This window comes from Pygocentrus nattereri, chromosome 17 (genome assembly GCF_015220715.1).
Source record: "Pygocentrus nattereri isolate fPygNat1 chromosome 17, fPygNat1.pri, whole genome shotgun sequence".
Classification (NCBI taxonomy): Eukaryota; Metazoa; Chordata; class Actinopteri; order Characiformes; family Serrasalmidae; genus Pygocentrus; species Pygocentrus nattereri.
Genome location: NC_051227.1, coordinates 632501 through 648295, shown reverse-complemented (window position 1 = coordinate 648295; position 15795 = coordinate 632501). Strand labels below are relative to the sequence as shown.

General features: G+C 45.3%; 1 protein-coding gene across 1 annotated transcript in view; it reads left to right on the top strand.

Annotated features, from left to right (window-relative positions):
• The first annotated feature begins 6633 nt into the window (after window positions 1-6633).
• The window catches only part of mecom (MDS1 and EVI1 complex locus), a 257072-nt gene continuing 247910 nt past the window's right edge, over window positions 6634-15795 (top strand). Inside the window, exon 1 of the mRNA XM_037546749.1 lies at window positions 6634-6750. Within this exon, the coding sequence (XP_037402646.1) occupies window positions 6714-6750 (37 nt within the window). The 5' untranslated portion in view covers window positions 6634-6713. The remainder of the gene's footprint in view (window positions 6751-15795) is intronic.

Below are 15795 nucleotides of genomic sequence, written 5' to 3'. Positions count from 1 at the left end.
AACTGAGCCCTGATTCTGCTCTAGACTCTTACAAAAGAGGATGAAAGGAACGGTTCTATTTAAATCCAGAGGTTCTGTGTAGAACCACTTCATGCTTAAATGGTTCTTTGCAAGGTCAAACGCTTCCTAAGAGAAGGGGAATATGCTGCACATGGTTCTAAATGGCACCAAAATGGGTTCTCCTGTTGTCACAGGAGTGTCAGGCTTGTAACAATAGAAGAACCCTTTATGGTGCTGTATAGAACCATTAAAAAGGTGAAATAAGGTGTAGATCAACAAATATGTCTATGTGGAACCTTTTGAAAAATGTTCTCTACAGCACCAAAAAGAGGTGTTCCATTGTAACAGTAGAAGAACCGCTTTTGGTGCTGTGCAGAATCATTTTTCGCAAATGTTCTCTGTTTTTAAAAGAGATGGTTCTTTTAGTAAAAATGGTTCTATGTAGGAACGCAAACGCTGAGGGAACGTGTGCATGCTATTGTGGTTCTTGGCGTGATGGAGCTGTTCTTCAGATCGATGGAACACGTGCTGCGTGCTGTTCTGTAGAGAACCTTTTTGAAAGTGTCGCGAGCTTGACGTTAGAATAACAGAACCTGTCTGCTGCTGGGTGGAACCTTTTTTCAAAAGCTTCAGAACCATTTCCATCAACCTGAAGAGCTATTGCGCCGTGCAGGGACAGTTCTGCGGAACTCGGGGGTCCAAGACAGAGCCGTTGTTTTTAGCACAGAACCCTTGGAGGAGCATCTTTATAAGAGCGCTGGGCTTCCGCTCAGATGCAGGACCAGCCGTGCGAGAGACCACCGGCCTGCACCTCCATGATTACTGTGCAGCGGGGTCGTTAATCTCCGCACACCGGGCTAAACACTCTCTTCTCCCGTGTGATTTCCCAGGCGTCGCGTTCAAAGCCGCTTAAAAGTGCCTTTCCTCGCAGGCAGTTGAGGCGAGCCGCTCTGAGCCGCGGCCAGCGCGAGGATGACGGGGGTTTAGCCCGGAGTCGTGATGGCACGTGTAGGGCAACTTGTGGCGGTTTTACTGAGGGAGGTGCTCTGTCGTTGCTGTACAGCGGCGTTTTCCTGAAGCCGAGCCCCCTGTTTAAGACCCGCTGCCCGCTCGGTCCTCCTCTATTGGCTCTTTATTATCTCTTTATTAATATCGAAACGCAGTAACTCCGCGCGCGCGGAGCCCGATTGTTGTGTTGATCTGTTTATTATTGGTTGTTTCTATATTCTCGGAAGTTTGTCGTTTGTTGGGGGCTTTCCTTCCCTTGTGGAGGAGGCTGCTTCCAGGAGAGCGGCTGGAGCTGGTAATTCAGGAAGCGCTAAAACCCCGAGGTGACTTTATTGAGGGGGTTTATTGAGGCCGGCCTCCCTTAATTCGCCCGCGCCGTTGGTGTTGGGCTGGGGGCTCGCCGCAGAGAGCGGGCCGCGCGGGCCGAGCGGGCCTGGCTTGGCTGCAGCTCTGGACTGGCAGGAGCGGCGGCTGGTGAGCTCGGGCTGAGCCGCGCGCGCGCTGACAGGGAGCTGAAGCTGGGGAAGTTTTGCGGGACGTGTTGGTGCCGCTCAGGTTCGGCCGGTCTGAGGCGGAAAAGCTCGGCGGGGCACGGCGGGTCTGCTCGCTCGCTCGCGCGCCTCCTCCTCCTCCTCCTTCCCCTCTTTCTCCTCCTCTCAGTTCGCTGCTCGCGCCGCTCCGTTACTTTCTGCTCTCGGGTTTTCGCCGCGGATGAAGTGGCGCTGCAGTGGACAGGGTTATCAGTATTAGTAGTATTAGTAGTATTATTGTTGTTATTAATATTATTAGTATTATTATAAATTTACGCTTTATTATTAACAGCAAGAAGAACAAAAGAATAATAATATTAATAAGGTAAAACTAAAATAATAATAGTATAAAATAAGTATTATATATATAAAAGAATTCACATTATATAAAATGATTTAAAAATGAATATAAATTATATACATTTATCGTTATCGTAATTATATTAATATATATTAATATTAATATTAAAATCACACATGAAGGTGTGTGTGTGTATATATAGCGTACTATGATCTGTTTTTTATTATTATAATTATTATTATTTTTAATGTCATTATTTTGCTCAGTTTATTTTGTAGGTTTGTTACATTCGCTGCTTCTCATTTGTTAATCCGACGGGACATTTTGAAATATTTAATATCTGATATTTTCATTCATTAATATTGAATAATAATCGAATAATATCATTCCTTAATATGGAATAATAATCTAATATTTTCATTCATTAATGTTAAATAATAATCTAATATTTTCATTCCTTAATATTGAATAATAATCTAATATTTTTATTCATTAATATTAAATAATAATCTAATATTTTCATTCCTTATTATGGAATAATCATCTAATTTTTCATTCATTAATATGGAATAATAATCTAATATTTTCATTCATTAATATGGAATAATAATCTAATAGTTTTCGCTGTTTTTCCCTCTTTTACTCCTCTGCGTGTCCCGCTTTGGGGCGGGGTCAGGCTCGCAGGCTGCAGCGCTGATAAATCTAGCCGTTGATCATTTGATTGATTACCTGGCGCAGAGGGCGCGCGGGCGCGCGCGGTAATTTCCTGCTGCCCGCGGCACCCTTTTCACTTTCAGCCCCGGCGCGAGCGGCCCGACCTTACAAATGACGGCTTTATTTTAACCCTTCGGCCGCCAGAGAGACCGCAGGCGCGCAGGCGCGGCGCGTTACAGTTCAGCTCCAGCTGGAATGAGGCGAGTTACACCGCGCGGGCTCCTCTCTCCGACGCCCGGGACCAGCACGCCGTCTAGCAGCGCTCCCGGGGAGAGAAGCCGCTGCACGCGCGGGCTCTTCTGCCTCCTCCGCAGCCCTAATAAACCGCGCGCGCGCGTGTTGTAGAGAGTAAGTACGGCGGCAGTGGCGGTCAGTTACTGCGGCCAGTGACTGAGAGCGGTTTCCGTCTGTCTCTCTGTCTCTCTCTCTCTGTCCGTCTCTGTCTCTCTCTCTCTCTCTCTCTCTCTCTCTCTGTCCTCTCTCTCTCTCTCTCTGTCCTCTCTCTCTCTCTGTCTCTCTCTCTGTCTCTCTCTCTCTCTGTCCTCTCTCTCTCTCTCTCTCTCTCCTTCTCTCTCTCTCTCTCTCTCTCTCTCTCTCTCTCTCCCTCTCTCTCCCTCTCTCTCTCTCTCTCTCCCTCTCTCTCTCTCTCTCTCTCTGTCTCTCTCTCTCTCTGTCCTCTCTCTCTCTCTCTCTCTCCCTCTCTCTCTCTCTCTCTCCCTCTCTCTCCCTCTCTCTCTCTCTCTCTCTCCCTCTCTCTCTCTCTCTCTGTCTCTCTCTCTCTCTCTGTCTCTGACTCTCTCTGTCTCCCTCTGTCTCTGTCTCTCTCTCTCTGTCTCTCCCTCTCTCTCTCTCTCTCTGTCTCTCTCTCTCTCTCTCTCTCTGTCTCTGACTCTCTCTGTCTCCCTCTGTCTCTGTCTCTCTCTCTCTGTCTCTCTCTCTGTCTCTCCCTCTCTCTCTCTGTCTCTCTCTCTCTCTCCGTCTCTGTCTCTGTCTCTCTCTGACTCTCTCTCTGTCTCTCTCTGACTCTCTGTCTCTGACTCTTTTTTAAATCGGCTGTGACGTTTCATTGTAATCTTACAGCGCGGGCCTTGTGAACCGTTTCTAGATGAACTCGACTAATCAGAAGCAGCCAGGCGTCCATGTGCTGTGACGTCACAACCACTAATAACTGGCAGGCTGGCGCTCCGGGCGAAGCCTTCAAGCCTTCAAGCCTCAAGCCAGACAAAGTACACGCTGGTCTTCTTAGCCCAAGAACGGCCCATCCTACCTCAATATTTAGAGAACAGTCGCGATTGACCAGAAAAAGCGCGATTCGATATTCTTCCAAAATCGTTCAGCTCTATATGACGTTTAACCAGTTAACGCGAACAGAGCACGAATCAGACACGCAGGCGCGAAACTGCTGAGAAATATTAAAGAGATTTAATCGCGTCAAAATGATTATGGAGGAGTAGAAAATCACTCTGCAGAGATGGAGAGAGAGAGGGAGAGATAGAGATAGAGATGGAGAGGGAGATGGAGAGGGAGAGAGAGGGAGAGAGAGAGTGAGAGTAGAGAGAGAGAGAGAGAGATGGAGAGGGAGAGGGAGAGAGAGAGAGAGGGAGAGAGTGAGAGTAGAGAGAGAGATGGAGAGGGAGAGGGAGAGAGAGAGAGTGAGAGAGAGAGGGAGAGAGTGAGAGTAGAGAGAGAGAGGGGGGGAGAGGGAGAGAGAGGGGAGGGAGAGGGAGAGAGAGAGAGAGAGAGAGAGAGTAGAGAGTGAGAGAGGGGGGGAGAGGGAGAGAGAGAGAGAGTAGAGAGAGAGAGAGAGTAGAGAGAGAGAGGGAGAGGGAGAGAGAGAGAGAGAGAGAGAGGGAGAGAGAGAGAGAGAGAGAGAGAGAGAGAGAGAGTATAGAGAGAGAGAGGGGGGAGAGGGAGAGAGATGGAGAGAGAGGGGGGGGAGAGGAAGAGAGAGAGAGAGAGATGGAGAGGAAGAGAGAGGGAGAGTGAGAGTAGAGAGAGAGAGAGAGAGAGAGAGAGAGAGAGAGAGTTGGGGGGGGGGGGGGGGGGGAGAGCGGGCGCCCAGTTTTTATTCATGCATGAAGTCGTCAGTTTCATTGGGTCCATTTTTTCCCTCCCACATCTTTCAGAATCGATACTGCGCGCGGGGAGCGCGCGACCTTTTAAAAGGTTCATGGGCGAGGTCAGCATGATGTCACGCGCGTCTAATTAACGAGCAATTAACTTAATGACCCGCGAGGAGTCGCCACGACAACAATACAAATATCTGCAGTCACCAAACTAATGACGCCAACGCCGCATTGAACCGCGAGGCGCTCTGAAGGAGCGCTGACGCGCTTTGATGATGAACGACGTCAGCGGACATACGGCGACTTCTGAGAGTGAATTCCCGCTGAAATCCGCACTTAATCCGCTGAGAGTTACAAACGAGATGCCCAAAAACAAAAAGTTCAGTAAAAGTGAACACACACACACTCACACACACACACACACTCACACACACTCACACACACACACACACACACACACACACACACACACTCACACACACACTCACACTCACACACACACACACTCACACACACACACTCTCACACTCACACACACTCACACACACACACTCACACACACACACTCACACACTCACACACACTCACACACACACTCACACACACACACTCACACACACTCACACACACACACTCACACACTCACACACACTCACACACACACACTCACACACACACACTCACACACTCACACACACTCACACACACACTCACACACACACACACTCACACACACACTCACACACACACACTCACACACACACTCACACTCACACACACTCTCACACACACACTCACACACACACACTCACACACTCACACACACTCACACACACACACTCACACACACTCACACACACACACTCACACACACACACTCACACACTCACACACACTCACACACACACTCACACACACACACACACACTCACACACACTCACACACACACACTCACAAACACTCACACACACACTCACACACACACTCACACACTCACACACACTCACACACACACTCACACACACACACACACACTCACACACTCACACACACACTCACACACACACACTCACACACACTCACACACACACACACACACACACACACACTCACACACACTCACACACACACTCACACACACACACTCACACACACACTCACACACACTCACACACACACACACACACACAGACACAGAACCTTCTATTTGAGCCCTGACGATGAAACGCATCCTCGATCATTAAACGTTATTAGCCCGATTATTAATGAGTTATTAATGGAGAAAATAGTAAAACCCGTTTCCAGTCTTCCTGTTAGCGGAGAGGGAGAGCGGCCGTTTATCGAGCTTCACTACACGCGCTCTCATAATCATCACCGCTTAGAAAAGAAAAGTCAAAGCTCTCGGTTCTGGCTGCCCACGCGCGCGCGTGTGAGTGTGTGTGTGTGTGTGTGTGAGAGAGAGAGAGTGGGGGGGGGGGGGGTTCTTCAGCCGTTCCTTCACGTTCATAACGATAGTGAAATCTCAATTAAGGCGCGTGAGGAAAGCGTTTAACGGAACCGCTTTGGCCTTAGCGATGATTAATGTCGAGCCGCGCGCGCTCCGCTTCTTTCTAATTAACGCGTCCGTCCGGTGTGGTGTGCGCGCGGGGCCGCGCTCAAAACCGTCCAGAGGCGCGTGAGATCGCCTCAAAGCTCGCTAACAGCGCGTGATAAATCTGTTCAAAACTTTTTTCAGGGTTTTTTTTTTGGGTGGTGGTGGTGGTGGTGGTGGTGCGGGGGGTGGGTGGCGGTGTGGGGCGGCGGAGGGGCTAGCTCGCTCGCTCGCTCGCGCGTGGGTCGGCACCCTCTGCGCATGTGCGAAAGGTGTCCGAAGTGACAATGCTGAAAGAGATAGCGCGGCCGGATTGAGAATCGGAGAGGGAAGAAAAAAGTGGGGAGAAAAGGAAGAGAGAGAGAGAGAGAGGGAGAGAGAGAGAGAGAGGGAAAACAAAAAGATAGAAGGAAAGAAAGTAAAAAAAAAAGAAAGGGGGAAAAAAGAGTGAAAGCGAGGCTCGAGCAGAACCCCGCACGCGCGCCGACACACGACGGGCATCATGAGGTCCAAGAGCAGGGCGAGGAAGCTGACCACGGGTAGGTGCTTCTGCAAAAAACAGAACACTCTTTTTCGCGAGCGAGTGTGTGCGCGCGCGCGCGCGTGGACGAGCCGCCGCCGCTCCATGCTCTCCTCCAAGTGGCAAAAGTTGTGCGCGCGCCGTGCGGGGAAAAAGTTGAGAGTCGCGCGGTAGGGGGAGAAAAAAGGAACAGCTCGCGCTCGCTCTGCTTTCCTGCCTGCTACTCACGCGAGCGGGCAGCTCGCGGAAAGGCATGCAGGCAGGCGGGACGCGCGAGCGAGTGGAGCGCGCTTTTAAAAAGCCGCGAGCAGGTAGAGAGATAACGGGGCCGATAAGCGAGACGGCTTTTACGGCAGCCGCGAGGGAAAAACTGATCGTGCAACAAGTGACCAGGTCGGGTTACGCGCATTTGTTCTGCTCGGAAAAAAATGCCCGGAGTTATTTATTTATTTATTTATTTATTTATTTGCTTGCTTGTTTCTTTATTTGTTTGTTTGTTTATTTGCTAGGTCTTCCCGTCTTCACTCGTGCGTGTTTATTTATTTATAGTGTTTTTTTTTTATTATTATTTTTTTTTTATTCTGCGTGTTTATTCTTCTAATTTTCTCTTTTTTATTCTTTAATATTTTTTCCTCCTATTTATTTTTCAGATTTTTTTGCACGGTGTTTATTCCTCTGCTTTTCTGCGTGTTTGTTTGTGTTTTTAATTCTATTCTTAATTCATTTTTTACGCGCACAAACGTAACCTTATCGTTTTCATTAAGGGTCGCCTGAGGCGTGCACGCTTTTGCGCGCGCGCTTTTGCCTGCACGCACCTCAAACGCACAATCTGAACATCAAGTAGTCACTGATAAGTTTCTTTCTCTCTGTCTCTCTCTCTCTCTCTCTCTCTCTCTCTCTCTCTCTCTCTCTCTCTCTGTGTGTTATTGCTCGTTTGCTCTCGCTCCCCTGTCGCGAGCTGAGCTGATTTGGGTCGTTTTCCCTTTGCTGTGTGTTTTTTTTATTCCAATAAACTCTCATTATGCTCCATGGAAATTGGAGTAAATAAAGCCACATTTTCTGTGTCCACGTCCCCTATTTTTAGTGGAGCTTAAACGCCAGTTTCAATGCGCATCCTAGTTCTTTGTGGTTGGACATGCAAACTGTTACTCCGGGCTTTCCCCACACTCATTACATGCTTTAAACAGTCCGTGTGAGTCAGTCTTTTAAAACGGCCCATTTTCTATAAAATGCATGCATTTACTGGAGGAACATGAGCGCTCAATGCTGATTTGGTGTAAATGTACTATTTGTGTTTTTGGGGCTAGAGAATGTCAGTGAAGACAGAGGTTCTGAGGAAAGAGAGAGAGAGAGAGAGAGAGAGAGAGAGAGAGAGAGAGAGTTGAGGGTAATTTCTGCTGTTATGAATTATAGTTTCCTTCCCCATGGACAGTGCTGTGGTCAGGAGCCCCATTGGCACAGAGACTGCTGAGGTCATCCGCTCACTACAGAGCTCTTCGAGCCCCACTGCCCTGCTATTGTGTTTGTGTGCACACCAGCAACTTGTCAAGAACACACACACCTATATATTAACATTGAAACACGCGTGCACACATTTGTAAGCACACACACACACACACACACACACACAATTTATTCACATTGACGCACAAACACTATATATATATATATATATGTTACACGCATGCATGCACACACTGTTGCGCACACACAGGTTCATACTAACGTCAGTCGCCCAGCTTTGTGTTTGCTGTGTTTATGCAAGTGAAGAAAAGGGGGTTCGATCTGATGTTCAGGTGTAAAATAGTTGTGTGAACTTGAAATAATATATCAACACATTTTTAATGCTGGTTGAACGGTTTAATGCTCTGTGTGCAGTATTTAAGTACATAGATTTTAATGCTGGAGGTTAATGTGCCCTATTTAAATGGACAGATTTTAATGTTGGAGGTCCGTGTGCAAGATAGAGTACAGCAAAAATTTGGGGAGATTTTTATAGCCAATCACGGCACCGTAATGCCATTATAACGTGAAAAGAAATACGAGGCCAAACTCCTGCAGACTAATCACAGGCCAGAAAGCCAACGGCTCATTGCACCTAAGCTAAATTATTGAACGTGTGGTGGGGGGGGTTGGGGGGGGGGTGCAAATAATAGGAGTGAATGATGACTTTTGGTACAGCGAGCTGCAGAAGGAGGGATTTGTTTGCGGTCACTTTGCTCCAGCAAACAGCAGCAAATCACTCCGCCAGGCTGCGTCCCACACGGGGTGAAAAAGTGAAGAGATGCATTTACTGCAGTTGTCTTACAAATTGGTCTGGTGTGCATGTGTGAGAGAGAGAAAGAACATGGCCATTTGGAAGTCCAGAGCCCGGTCATTGTGGGGCTAAAAATAAAACCCCAGAGCAAGTGAGAGTAAAAAAAAAAAAAAAAAATGACCACTCTCCACCCTCTCCCGCTCCAAAACCTCCACATCATTACTTACAATCTGAAGATCAGTGGGGTAATTTGGGGAGTATTTAGGCTGAAGATTATTATTTACCCAAGATGTAAGGGGGAGATTTTTTGTCGGGCCTATTGAGTGAAGAGGAGAGAATGTTCTGGCTTGGCTCTGGCTGTGCCCCTGCACAATGTCAACAGTGAATATTTAAATTCCCAGAGTTCTCATAACGGGACCTCGTCTGTAGGTTCGCTTGGAGAGAAGAAAAGGCGAAGGGGGGAAACACACCCTGTCCATGTGGCCTCACCGCACATCAGTCTGAGTGCATGCACCATGTTATGAGATGGTAGAGTGGCAGGAAGGTAATAAAACGTGTGTGTGTGTGTGTGTGTGTGTGTGCTTGAGATCCAGGGCATGTTCTGTGGATTTGGCCAGCAGTGTTGGACATTTTAAACCTAGAAGCCATAAAGCGACTCAGCATCTCTACTAATTAATTTTAATTAATTTTACACTTAAAAGCTCAACTGCACCATCATCACAAACTCACCTAGGCGTCCCACTGTGGATGGGCGCTGTGACAAAAATATAACATCACAGTGCTTGCGATTTTCATGATATACTATATGTATCATAACATTTTGTTTTTTATGAACAAGTCAAACAGACAAAATGTTCCAGGAAACCAGCCACACTTAAAACTGCTATAAAAACAGATTTTAGGGCACTTTTGGATGGTATCACTGGCCTCCAGACTCATATTCTCCTGACTACAGAACAAAACAAAGTTTAAATTTAAAGAGCTGGCATCTGACCAGTTTATCGCTTGGCCAGTAATATCAGCCGATATTGAAAACCCACTGACAAAATCGGTGCTGATAAAAATACCCTAACCTAGATATTTGTGCCACTGGGGAACCCAATGTGAGTCACACAGTATGCTACAGTATTTAAATTTAAGACTGAGTTTCTGCCATTTCAGTCTAATCATGACAGCTGAGAGTCAGTGAGTAAAGCACTATTAAGTACGCTTATTAAATATAAAACTAAAATTAAATATGAATTTAAAACTATACTTGTCATTATTATTAGTTATAGAAAGTTTTAGCCCCTTAAAAATCAGTATTTCATGCCAGCCAGAGCCAGGGTCTCCTTGGGAGCCCTCAGTACGGTTTATTTTAATGAACCATGCTGTTGGTCAGTATTACTTGGGTATTGAATGTTTTCACAGTACACTCAGAAAAGGATGTGAAACCGGAATCTTCTTAATTTATCCTAAAACTGCAGTGAAATGCAACTTTATCCCACATGCATCGACACAGACCTAAAGAATCTAAATATGCTGTGGGCAGAGGAGCCTAAAACCACACTTAAATAAAAATCTGCTTACTTCAGTATTGACTCAGGTAGAAATAAGAGAAAATACCAAAAAAAAAAAAAAACTGAGTAGAAGTAAAAATGTATCAGGTCAAAAACTCTGTGTTCTAGGTGCCCTAACCTCTTAAAAATAAAGGCGCCAAAAAGAGTTGCTTTAAATATTTTTATAAAGGAAATTTTTGAGTGTGAGGAACATTTTTAAAGTTTCAAGACGTTCCACACAATGTTATGGTTCTACTCAAATAAATTTCCAGGCACAAGCCAAGACCCATTTAGCAACGTTTATTTTCATTTTTAATAAAGATCGGAAAAAATTTGGAGTGATGCTGTAGGTGAACCACTTTTGGTTCCCTCAAGAACCTTTCGAGGGTGGTTCCTTAGATGAGATGTGTGTGTGAAGAGCCCTAAATTTTAAAAGAACCACCACATAAGGTTCTATACCAAAAGTTTGTCCTAGAACCGTCATCCAAGCCAGTGACCACTTATGGATCTTATTTTTAACAATGACTTAAGAAGTGAATGTTAATGACGGTAATTGAATTGAGGAAAAGTAGATTCTTATCCTCAGAAATATGTTGGGGTAGAATTTGAAAATGGTCAGAAAAGTACAAAAGTGTCCAAATTGTGCTTCTGTACCCCGAACTGACTGAATGTACCTAGTTTACTACCAGCGTTATTTCCCAAAGTAGCCTTGCAAGAGCATTAGTCCGCAATTAAATGAATGGCCTTTGCTTATATGGTTTTTGGCTAATAGGTTTGTTATCATAATTATTTTGGAACAGACTTGCTGCCCCATTCCACCCTGCGTGCAGTTCATCACTCAAGCAGGGCAAACTGACTTTAATCTGATTATATGGCAGACAACAGGCAGCCTTGTCTGGGAGAAGCTGGGAGATTAATAACAATGTTTTTATGATGCGAGATCGCTTAATAGCAGTAAAAACTCTTATTGTTGCCTCCCTCATTTTGCCCGAGTCTCCCTTTCTCCTCTCTCTCTCTCTCTCTTTCATCCTAAGTGTGTATGCCCAGCATTGATTTCACACAGATCCAGTTTGGTACCCTATCAGGCCTCTTAATGGTTTTCTCTTATTCTCTTTATTTTACGGCATTGAAGGCCTAAGTGTGTGATGGCAGAGCTGACGATGATTAAGTTTGAAAAGCTGCACATGTTTAAGCGGCTCTTTGATGGTTTCATCAGTTTGCGCGCCGCGTCCATCGCCGTGACTCTGATATGACTCGCTTCACGGTGAGAGCGGGCAAACAAGGGGGAAAGAAAAAGAAAAGTGGGGGGGTGGAGGAACTGCAACAATGTGCCATTCCGCGCGAGCGACGCGCGTGTGAAAAGTGCTCCCCGTCGCTCCACTCGCGCACACACACTCTCACACACACACACGTTTGCACTTCTGTCTGTGGAGTATTTCTGCCCGCTTCTGTATGGTTGTATGTAAATGCCGCTGCCTTACACCCACCTAACCCAACTCTAGTCTTGCCCTTGATAAGTAAATATTAGATTTTTAGAAAATAGACATTTTCTTCATCCAAATGTCCTCAGAACATATTGGGGATATGCGGTACTGACAAAGCACCACATAGCCACACTCACAGTGTGGGTTCAGATACTGAGAGACCGTTTGTGATGGACGCTCTCAAAAATAAAGCCTGTTCTGTCTTGGATCGCCTTAGAAGATCAGTCTTTAACAGTCTTTCAGCTGTGTTTTCTTTAAGGAAACGATTTTGTAAATATGGTGTGTAAGTGTGATGTGTGAGTGTAAAGAACCTTGTTGAAGTTTCTAAAACCTCCATGTGGTGCAACTGTTCTATATCAATAAAATATATTTCCCAGACCTGTACATGCCAACCAGACCTGTGTGGATGCGCTTTCTGTTTAAGCCGGTGACTTGGTAAGACAGTTATAGGACATTATGTTACGTATTCTGAGACGTTTGTTAGATATTGTGTAACAGGTTGTAACGTACTGCGGGACAGTGTGTCTGGTGTTATGGTAGACAGTAATGGAGACAGTGTCTTGGATAATATAATAGAGTACAGTTAAGTATTATGGGGTTTGGGGTGTTCTGTGGTATGGGACTGCGTTAAGCACTATGGATCATTGTGTTTCATGGAGACAGTGTATTAGGTATTATGATATAGTGCGTTAAGTACTATATGGCAGTGTGGTGAGTATTATGGGATAGTGTATTAGGTATTATAAGGCAATGTGTATTATAAGTAAGAATATTCAATATTTTGACCACTGCCTCCCATGTTACAAACGGGGGTCCGAGGCCTGCCTGGGCAAACACTTCATGCTATAGCAGTAAGAGTCCTTGGGCAAGACTCCTGATGCTACCTTTGCCTACCTGTGTTAAAAAAATAAAAAATAAAAAATTGTAAGTCACTCTGGATAAGACCGTGTGCCAAACGCTGTGTTATGGATCCTGGAAGCCTAGATGATACAATACCACATGAATTCATATTTTTTTCCCAGCAAATCAGCCAGAAAGGGCATGATAAAAACAATGTGAGAATTAATGAATGGCTCATGCTCATAAATGTACTGAATCAAGCAAACGTCTTTAATGTCTGTTTTATATCTATAAACTTAGCAGGGAAGAAAACCGTGTGCTAGTCACTAGAGGACCTTCCTTGCGAAACTCAAGGCATACTGTCAAAGGTGGTGAATTTAAGCCGTTGCACTAGACATGGTTTGTTCTTTTGTTCATTTAGAAATAAAACAGTAGTCAGCATCGACTGAAACACCTATATTCACCCTCTAATTGCTTCACAGCCTGCACAAAGCCTAATAATAGAGGTGACTGGAGCAGCCTTGAGGCAGCGCTGTCGCCTCGCAGCAAGAAGGGCCTGGGTTTGATTCCACAGCCGGGCGACCAGAGTCCTTTCAGTGAGGAGTTTGCATGTTCTCCCCGTGTCTGCGTGGGTTTCCTCTGGGTACTCCAGTTTCCTTCCACAGTCCTAAGACATGCAGTCAGGCCAATTGGACATGCTAAACTGCCCCTAGGTGTGTGTGTGTGTGTGTGTGTGTGTGTGTAGAGCAGCCTTAAGCTATCCTTAGGAATGACTCTAGCAGAAGTTACGTAGCTTCAAACCTCTGTGTACATCCAGCATGTATAGGCATAGGAATTAAAGTTTGCTTAACACTGGTTTTCTAGTCGAACATAAAATGATAAGCTCAAAAGAGGAACAGAGGCACCAGCAACAGCAGAGCAGGCCAGGAGCTGTTGGCAACAGAACAGGATGAAATCTAATACTAAATGAGAACTAAATGTGAATGACACAGATAGACAAAATTCAAAAGTTTGAATACTCCCATAAAATGACACAGTTCGTTTCATGATCATAGAGAAAACACTAACACATGGTATTATTTGATTTATTTGCTGAGTTTATCGTACTGGAAAAAATAGAACATGAAGTATAAAATATGACAGGGTGTGCACACGCCACACTTTAGGCTTCAGTTTTTCCCCAGCAAAAAAACTCAGCAAATATAAAGCAGTTCTGCATTTGAGTTTGTTCTCTGTAGAGGATGCGTGAGCTTAATTTCACTTCGAAAATTTTGGGTGCCCAAAATTAAGCGCAGAAGAGCAGTAAAGGTGTTATTTAACATATAAAATAAAGTATATGGAATTGAGTGAAAGTATAAAAGTGCATCCTTTTTTGATCCTGGGATTGTTTGGGTGGTCCACGAAAGTCAAAGTAGATATTGGAACAGTGTGTTTGGTGTTATGGTGCAGTGTGTTGGGTATGTTATGGTATCATGGAGACAGTGTCTTGGATAATATAATAGAGTACAGTTAAGTATTATGGGGTTTGGGGTGTTATGTACTATGGGACTGTGTTAAGCACTACAGTGTGGCGAGTATTATGGGACAGTGTATTATAAGGCAATTACTAAAAGCAAAATAGAGGTGCGTTCATTGCTATTTATTTCAGTTTCTGATGTGGAGAGACGGCAGATGATTTCTGAGCAAAAGTGTAACAAAAGTGGACGATGATAGGGATATGGTGTGGAATGGAACGGCCTGTTGTGTTCCCAGGCACTGTGTAGATGTGTGTGTTGTGTGTGAGAGGGGCCACTGTGGGTTGTGATCATGATGGATCGCATGTGCTGAAGGGTTTGATTGATCAGACGGAAGCTGCTGGGTTTGGTCAAGAGGTCTGATTATGTCCTGGGAATTCTCCTTCTTCTGGATTTTTTTCATCTGTGATTGAGAGAGAGAGAGAGAGAGAGAGAGAGAGAGAAGGAGAAGCAGAGAGGGAGAGTTTGAAGGGTTTGTTTGAGACAAAAAATCGGGGGGTGTAGATGACAGTGACACAGTTTCCCTCATCCATCAACGCCCCCATGTCCCTCATGTCTCCCACATCCCTTCTCTCTCTCTCTCTCTCTCTCTCTCTCTCTCTCTCTCTCACCCCCTGTTTGTGTGCGTTAATGCCTTAATGAGAGCGTGTCTGAGAGCGAACTCAAGTGGGCAGGTCGACTGTTTATTTATCTGCTACTCTGTGATTGGTCAGAGGTCAGGTCATGTGGTTGTTTATTTGCAGATTTGATTGGTGTGACTGATGGCTCTATCATATATGCCCCACAGGGAATTCTGGGGGTTGTAGTTCAGGCCGTTTAATCCCCGTCTATGCTGAGCGGCAGGTTCTAAATCATCAGCTAGACTTAAACTAATCACAGCAGCAGGCATGCCATAAAAGCTGATCTCAGGCATCAGTATCAGAGTCAATTTAGGAGAATGTTAATGGATCAGTGTTGTCTATAATAAGGCTGACCCATTTCTCATCCTTTGTAAAAGCTGTATTAGTGCACTGCGATCTATTTATGCCACCGTTGTGGAGGTGGACATAAACGGACCATTTTCAGAAGCTACCACAGCAGTCCAAATATGCACAGCATAGACAGGTAGAAGTGGAAAATGTGCCACTTCATATCTGCAGTGCTAAATGTGTGCGATAGTCTCAGCTTGGCCATTTGGATATTGGTATTGGATATGAATAAATCAAGGTCAAGTCAGTGCTCCCAGAAGTGTTAAGGGTTTTCTTCATTTCCACTCTGAATGCTGTCCCTGCCATCCAGTGTGGAGAGTCACACTACAAAGCCTTTTGGGAAATGCCTCTAAATGTCAATTTAGATTGACCAATTCTCGCTTAGAGAATGATCTTGAAGTGGAAATTAGAGGTAATGCTAACATTTCTGTGTGAGGGAATTTTAGCTGCAACACTCCAAGGG